Raw genomic sequence first — 8,710 nt, 5'->3', positions numbered from 1 at the left:
CTTTTCTTTGTCGAAGAGGGTCTGTGTCGCTTGTCCGCCTATTCCTCAATCTTACCAGCAGTACCCCTGCACCATCTTTATGATTGTAGGTATGTTTAACTATGGTTAAAATATTGTGTGACTATTATGTCATGTGACTCTATCTCATTGAGACTTTCGCTTGTTTTTGCTAACCTTCTACTTCACCCAACATGATGTCCTTTTCTAGCAATTGGTCTTCCCTGATGATGTGTACAAAGTAAGTGAGACAGAGTATCGCCATCCTCACATCTAAGGAACATTCTGATTGAATTTCTTCTAAGACTGATTTGTTCATTCTTCTGACAGTCCATGGTATTTCATTGTTGTTCACCAACATCACAATTCGAATACATCAAGTTTTCTTCTTTCTACTTCATTGCCCAGCTTTTGTATACATATGAGACAACTTAAAAACCATAGCACTATGCCAACAGAGTGCCCTTTTTTCTATATACACATGCTTATTCTATGGAGATCAGTTTTCCCTCATCTCAGAAAAGTTTTATTATTTCTGTTATAGTCATTTAGCTCATTTCTTCATAAATACTTTGTATTTATATGTTGGCTCCTTGTTCACCAGATCTCCGTCTCTCTTTTTCAATCATCTTCTCTCTTGGCATTTTAAGACTTTAACCCTTTCCCTCTTCATATTGGCTTTTTAGGGTTGTCCTCCACATCTCTGAACTTTTCTTCTGCAGTGTTGGTTCTGCCCTTTGCAGATTCTTATGCATATTTAAATCTTTCAATTGCATTTCTTTTCTACTTTATTTTCTTACCTAGCTCTTCTTGTAAATAAAATTTTTAATTTGAAATGATCATAAATGTATAGAAACATACAAAGACCTTTGCTTTTCATGAATCATTCGAGAATAAGTTGTCAACATGTTGCCTCCTAACCCCAGAATATTTTAGCATTGATTTCCTACAAATAAGCACATTCTCCCACATAATCACAATGCAACCATCAAAATCAATAAATAAATATCAATGTATTAGTGCCATCTAATCTTCACACCACATTCAAGTTGCATTACTCGTCACAGTTAAAGTCCTCAGAAGCAAAAGATCCAGTTCAGAATCCCATGTTACCCTTAGTTGTAGAGTCCCCTTGATCTTCTCTAGCCTGGAACAGTTCCTCAGTCTTCCCTTGATCTTCATGACTTTTACACTTTTGGAGATTACAGACCAGTTATTTTATGTTGTTAAGTGGTTAGGTGGTTTTGAGTAAGCTCCAATTCATAGTGACACTATGTACAACAGAACAAAACACTGCCTGGTCCTACACCATTCTCACAATGCCTGTTATGTTTCAGCCCATTGTTGCAGCTACTATGTCAATCCATCTTGCTAATGGTCTTCCCCTTTTTCACTGACCCCAGTTTACACCAAGAAGCATGCTATCCTTCTCCAGAGACTTGTCCCTTCTGACAATATGATGAAAGTAGGTGAAATGAAGTCTGGCCATTCTCACTAAGGAGCATTCTGGCTGCACTGTGTTTGTTCTTCTGGCAGTCCATCATGTTTTTAGTATTCTTTGCCAATAATAATACCCTGGGGGTACAAATGGATAATGCACTCAGTTGCTAAATGAAAAAGTTAGGAGTCCACCCAGAATTGCCTCAGAAGAAAGGCCTGGTGATATATTTCCAAAAAATCAGCCATTGAAAATGGATACAGTTCCACTCTGACACACAGGGTTGTCATGTGTCGGAATCAACTTGATGGCAACTGGTGGTGATATTTCTTAGTATGTCTGCAGTGTAACAGGTTTGACATGTTATAGTCTCACCACTTTTCTATCACTCTTTATGAGTGGAAAATATTTCCGTTTTCCTTCTCTGACAGGTTTCTACTTTACACAGATTCTGGCTTTTGCATGTTTTACTGTATATGGCCTTTCTGGCCCTGGGTTTGTAGTTCTGCCAAGATGATTTGCACAGTCTTGCAAAGGGATTGCTCAGTTCACTATGTGAATAAGGTGTGTAAAACCTTTGTGGGGACTACTATGCAAATTAGGTAACTGGGGCCTACTGAGGGGATTGGTCAGTTATATCTTGGTGGGAAGAAATAGGTTTATAAAAGGGCTAATCCCACAAAAGGTGAGGGGGACCTTATTGTGAAGAAGAGCCTCCAGTAGAGCACATCCTTTGGACTTGGGGTGTCTAAGCTGAAAACCTCTTAGATATACAGGAGACAGGAAGACAGATAGATAAATTAGATAGAGAAAGAGAGAAAGAGAGAGAGAGAGAGACAGACAGACAGAAGACGGCATCTCCTAAAAGAGCTATAATTCAGGTTAAGAGCTGTAATGCTAAAGACAGTTAGGTTGTGAGAAATGGCAACAAACAGAGCAAAGCCCAGCAATGGAAAAAAGACAGCAGCATTATGAGTGTCGGGAACCAGGAGACCAGTGCAAGGTAGAATGAGAGAGAGCTGAGTGCCTTAAAACAGGAGGCTTTCTGGTGGAGTGGGGTACTTGTCGGAGGGGCTAAAGGGCTGTAACACTTGCCGAGTAAGGTGGAGGCTGAGAAAAGTCCAAGTGGTAAAGCATGGTCAAGAGAAGGGCTGACTGCCTGCAGGCACAGCCAAGGAGAAGCTGAGAGTTTTTTTGTTTGGAAGGTGTCCTGATTGAAGAACTGTCTCTTGTCTCCTGAGTTGAACCTGTTACTTCTCACCTTTCCTGAGAGCCGGGGGGACCATCTCTGGGGAATTTGGAATTAAAAATTGAGCATCCTGCACTCCAATTCCTTGCTCTATGGGAACAGGTGGTCTGTAGGAAGAAGGGTCTGGTCAGTCGTCCTGCCAGCTCAGTAGGGTGGACTCTGATCCTGAGAGAGCGTGGCCTTCAGTGCAGTTTGTAGTTTGAGAAAGATCTTAAAAAAAAAAAAAAAAACAAACAGACTCACTGCTGTCGAGTCAGATATGACTTATAGCAACCCCTCCTTGGGTTTCTTAGGCGCCTAGTTTTCAACTGGTTCGGAGCTCAGGAGGGAAGAGTGGAGTTACTTATTGTGTCCCTCAAACCCCAATACTCAACCTCATGGCCTGGACACACAAAGTCATACACACACACCCCTAATAAAACAGACCCACATTCATGTGGGCAGACACAAACCTACATTATGACAATGGAGTCATCACACCTGGGCTTCTAAAGTCAACATGTAGGATGATAGTCACATAGAGTCAAAATTGTTGTGGTAGGTACTATCAAGTTGGCTCCAATTCATGGTGATCTTAAGCATAACAGAGGAAAACATTGCCTAGTCCTGTGCCATCCTTATGATCATGGGTATGTTTGAGCCCACTGATGTAGCTACTGTGACAAGCCATCTTATTAAGGGTTTCTCTCATTTTTGCTGGCCCCTGCTTTACCAACTGTGGTGTAGTAAATTACTCAGTGTGGCTTTTCTAGGCAGAAGTCTTTGTGAACTCTGTGGTGGAATTTGTGTGAGTAACCGAGGAGCTCCTGATTGTAAAAGTTATCCACCTGGGGTATTTCTATTGAGAGTGGCACAAAGCAATGTTCTGGGAGGTTCCTGCTGTCTCTCAGGTGCTTAGAATTCTGATGTTATGATTGGTTAGTTTGGCCACTCTGCCAGGCTCAAAAGGAGGCCTCCTAGAGGCAGAACTCTCTCTGACTGCTGGCTGAGGAAGATGTGCTGCTGAAAGAGACACATGCTCCTGAAAGAGATACATGTTGCTGGGAAAGAGATGCAAGAGACACGCATTGCTGATGGGAGAGAGACTGTGAGAGACTGTTAGGAGAGAGACTGGGCTGGGAGAGAGACTGAGCGTTTTTCCTGAACTTGAATTGTAGCCTGGTGCTTCCTAATAAACTCCATAATCTGTGAATTCTGTGTGGCCACTGCAGTGAATTATCGAACCCAGGAGAGAGGTGGTGGGTGCTTTGGGAGGAAGGGCTGGAGGGAGGCAGCATGTCTGGCCTTGCAGTAATAGGCCTTGGGCTATTGATGGTGATTCCGTCTTCCTCTTGTGGGGTTAGAGGAGGTCAGGAGATGTGGCCCCCCTGCCCTTTTTGCACCAACCATGATGACCTTTTCCAGTGATTGGTCTTTCCTGATGGCTTGTCCAAAGTGAGCAAGATGAAGTCTTGCTATCCTCTCTTTAAATGAGCATTCCAGTTGTATTTCTTCTAAGACTGATCTGTTTGTTCTTCTGGTAGTTTCATGTGTATTCCATATTCTCTGCTACTTTCTTCAACACCACCACTACTTGAATGTATCAGTTCTTCTGTTTTCCCTTTTCTTTGTCCAGCTTTCACATGCATATGAGGTGACTGAAAATACTTGTGTCAAGATCACCTTAGTTATCAAAGTAACAGAGGCTTAAACCCTCGGTCCTATGAGTAGGTGAGAAGTGTGCCCACCAAGAGAGGCACGGGGACTGAGGCCAAGCGAGAGGGTGGAGTGTCATCTCCCACAGGTTGTTCATCCTAGGGGAACAATAGGTAGAGTTGTCTGTGCTCTTTACATCATTGTTTCTTTCTGTCTCTTCCTGTTTATTTACTGATACCTCCTCCAAGAGCCAAAGCTGAGTTCAAATTTCTATAAATGCACATATGATATAATATCATACCATATAGTCACAAGAGCAGATACTGCAACTGAACAAATTTAGTTCTGTTCTCATTTCTACCCATGTGGTTTTGGGAAGTCCTCAAGCCTTTCTTGGGCCTCTGTTTTCTGATTTGGGAAATGGAGGTAATAATGTCTTCCTTACTACCCCACAGAACTTACCCAGTTGCTGTTGACTCTGCCTCATGATGACCCTATGGATGTCAGAGTAGAACTGTGCTACACAGGGTTTTCAGTGGCTGAGTTTTTGGAAGTAGATTACCAGGACTTTCTTCTGAGGTACCTCTGGCTGGACTTCCAATATTTTGGTTAGCAGCCAAGCATGTCAACTGTTTGCACCACCCAAGGACTCCTCTAGAATTCTTAAAAGTTACAAACTTCAAACCTCTCATTCAACAGATGAAGAAACTGAGGGATCAGGGGGGAAAGGAATCTGCTCAAGGTTGCACCCTTCGCCTAAAGTAAAACTAGAACTAAAATCCTGTTTTCATCAATAAAATCAGCTTTCCTGATTTCCAGTTCAAATGTATAATACTTTATCAGTTGTAAACATGCTAGATTGCTCTATAGATGGGCACAAGCCCACAGAGAACTTTCTATACATTTTTCTATGCAGTGTTCACCATAACAAACATAAAGAAAGTATATCCTGGTCCATAACCTCAGACTCTTAGAAAATAGGCTGTTGATAAGGACAAACTCAACTTGGATCACTCCTGCTCCTCCATTTGGAATGTGTAAGCCGTCTTTGTGCACAAAATTCCAGTCCTTTTTGTGAGGTCAGTAGAGATGCTGGGAGTCCTTTGTGTGGGAGAACTCTAAAATATGCCAACGGACAAGCTGGACAAAGGTTACTGACAACTCAGCCAGGGAACTGATGTGAACAAATGGGGTGGGAAGCCTCTCCCTGGTGCTGAGCTTGGACTTGGCCTTAAGAAGCCGCCTTTTGTGCTTCTTTTCCTTAGTCATGTAGAGGAGTAGGAAGCCTTATACTTATGGAACCCTGCCTTGGGAGTTTTTACATATGCTAATACATTTAATTCTCACAAATCTGAGGAAACTGAGACCCAGAGACTTTGAATGTGACTCATTCAAAGTCACATCCTAGTGAATGGTAGGGCCAGGAGTCTAGTCTGGCCTTGACTTGAGAGCCTGGTCCTGCCCACCAGGATTCCATACTGACCAGAGAAGGCTACGGCGAAGATCCCACCCATGGCTGCGTCATGGTGGAACTTGAGCAGGACCTGGTTGGATGAGCTGTGCAGTGTTTTCTTGGCCAAGCTCCGGGTGAAGATTCCAAGCAGTGGAGCTGTCTGCTGTGGCCCATCCCTGCATGTAGAACAGAAGATCTTGGTATATCACAAGTCCCCATGGCTGTCTGCTCCACCCAGTACCATTGTCCACCTGGTGCAAGTGGCTGTGACTCTTCCTGTACCCAACATTTTCTTTCCCCAGAACCCTAAACACTTCTCTCTAACCTCTCCCAACAGCATCCAACAGAGCTGATAGAGTGAGTGAAGCTCACACTGATTCCTTGTTAACCTGATTCTTCACTTGTGCCAAGCCTCCCCAGATAGACTTCTGGTGCAAAGCTCTCTCCCAAGAAGTAGGCACCATGAAGCAGAATGAGGACAGGGCTGGAGAAGAGGTATAGGAAGCTCATACTGATATCCATGTTAGCCTGTTTCTTTGTCCCCCGAGCAAATAGACATACCCATGTTGCCTTTCCAGGCAAAGATTTCCCCATGTGTTTCTAGCTACTATCTGAAATTAAGCTGGAAATTAACCCAGGGCAGCTGTATTAAAGTTATTTAGTCCTGGGAATTTTGAGAAGAAACTCCCACTATCCCTTGCTCATTCTCAAAATGGCAGCAACCTCCAACCAAAGGAATTTTAAAATTATATTTTTGTTCAAAGATCCAGTAGTTTTGGAAAAACTGTCTAGGAAAATGCACTCATCAACTAATAATTTATAATCCCATTTTAAAATTAACTCAATATACTCTAACTAAGTAAATCAGTGCCGAGCTATCCAATTTGGTAACTACTAGCCACTAGGGGTTATCTACATTTGAATTAATTAAAATTAATTAAGCCCCATATAGGGTCCTCAGTCACTCTGGTCACATTCAAGTGCTTGATAGCTACATGTAGCTAGTAGCTGTTGTATTAGTACAGATATAAAACATTTCCTTCGTTGTAGGAAATTCTGTTGGGCAGCACTCATTCAGAGCTTCTCATGAGCATCGGTGCTTCACAAAATTTCACCCTATATGGGTAGCTTATCCAGAATTTTGAAATACTGAGAACAGCCTTCATATCTGCCCCCATCCCCATTCACATACCCACTGGGACTTTCACTGACCCCCTAGAAACACATAGACTCCAGGCTGGGAGTCAGTACCTTCCTATCCTTCTCCCTTCAAGGAGTCATAAGGGCTCATCCATGATGTCTCTTTGAAATCCAGGAGACTGACGGCCATTTTAGAACCATTCAGCTCTTGGTTTTCTGAACAAATAGATGGATAAAGCAGTTTAAAGTACAATTGATTCTCCTTCCTAATTGCCTGTTGACCTGGCCCTACCAGACAGTGATGAAGTCTCCGGAGGGCTCTGTCTGCAGCAGGCTGAGGTTGAGGCGGATGCCATTACCAATGGACACGGTGATGAGCCAGGTACAGTCCTGGGAGCTGGCATATGGACTGGGGAACCCCGGGGAGTACACAGTGCCATTGGAAGAGGTGATGTCCCCGCCACAGGGGACTGCCAGAGAGGGAACACAAACACATAGGTAAGTGCTGGAGATCATCTGAGAATTCAGATGACTTCCCACTGAAGTCCCAGTTCCCAGAATAAATCATGCATCTCAAGGAGGTAGTGTGAGATGGGGCAGAGAAGACCAGGCTGAGCATGGTTGTGCCTGGTTCTGTCTGCCAGCCCTAACGCACCACACCCATCTGGCTCTCTGGTATTCACTGCAGGTGCCTCTGTGAGCCTTCCTCAACCTCCAACCTCCCTCTTTCTCTTTCCAATGGAAAAGACCTGCAGGAAGGAACAACACACTGAAGTTATCCCCTCCTTTCCTAGGAATGGAGTGGATGTTCGGGTCAGAGCAGCAGTACTTTGGTGAGAAGAACTAAGTAATTACAAAAGTGTCTCTTTCATTCTTTTTTTTTTTTTTCTCAGAGTGGTATTTTGGTCTTGATTTAAGGTTGGGGATTCTTGAGGTTGAGGTGCAGGTTAGGTTCAAATCAGGGCTATATCACTTATTGACCAGACATATAGTCTACTTTCTCTGAGTCTCTGTTTCCTCACCTGTAAAATGGGACTAATACTCCTGAGAACTGTGGAGATGATTAGGTAGAGTGATATATGTAAAATGTTTAGCCCATTATCTTGCTCACAGAGGAGATATTTGCTACAAAGAATTAATCCTCTCTCCATATCTTCCTGATCCCCAAAAACAACATCTAATTTTAAAGTCATTTTTATCTAGCCTTTAGGCAGAGGAATAAAGAATCTTGAAGTATTCATTGTACTTAGATTCAGTCATCTGGGAGGAAAATAAATAGGGATTCTAGGCAAAAATTAAAAATAAAAATAAAAAAATATATAACAAGTGAAAATAAATCCTGGACTGGAATAATGAGTATATTTGGCCAGTGTGGGTATCAAGCAGACATTTGGTTGAGGGCTGATCTAACTGAGGGGGAAGAATCCCAATTGCCTCCAAGCAGAGAGGAGAGTTCCTATACAAGCAAATGTTCCCTGAAAGTGGTAGGAATGGTCACACTATCACTTCTATAAACACTGAATATTCACCCAGCAAGACCTAAGCACTGGGAAGACAGTGGTGAGCAAGAATACATTTCTGATCTATGGCAATTTAGTCTACTGGGGATACAGCCAAGTGTATGGCATCTACAATAAAGGGTGGCCCTAGCATCCTAATGGAATGCCAAGGGAATATCTGGATGAGCACCTCAACTTGTGAGAGAGGGAAGGATTTCTGGTAGAATTCACATTTAAGACAATGATAAAATCTAAAGGATGACTAGGGCTAATTAGGTAAGATAGGAGAGGAGAGAAAT

The 8,710-nt window shown here is 42.8% G+C and overlaps 1 protein-coding gene across 1 annotated transcript in view; it reads right to left on the bottom strand.

Annotated features, from left to right (window-relative positions):
* CSMD2 (CUB and Sushi multiple domains 2) overlaps positions 1-8,710 on the bottom strand; it is a 972,087-nt gene that overhangs the window by 119,493 nt on the left and 843,884 nt on the right. Inside the window, exons 43-44 of the mRNA XM_007950414.1 lie at positions 7,205-7,382; positions 5,803-5,948 (exon numbers count right to left, since the gene is read on the bottom strand). Coding sequence (XP_007948605.1) covers positions 5,803-5,948; positions 7,205-7,382 — 324 coding nt within the window. The remainder of the gene's footprint in view (positions 1-5,802; positions 5,949-7,204; positions 7,383-8,710) is intronic.

Source organism: Orycteropus afer, unplaced genomic scaffold, assembly GCF_000298275.1.
Source record: "Orycteropus afer afer isolate SDZICR_OR568_19922 unplaced genomic scaffold, OryAfe1.0 scaffold00272, whole genome shotgun sequence".
In the NCBI taxonomy this organism is placed as follows: Eukaryota; Metazoa; Chordata; class Mammalia; order Tubulidentata; family Orycteropodidae; genus Orycteropus; species Orycteropus afer.
The sequence above is the reverse complement of the archived record's forward strand: the minus strand, read 5'-3'. Positions and strand labels throughout refer to the sequence as shown.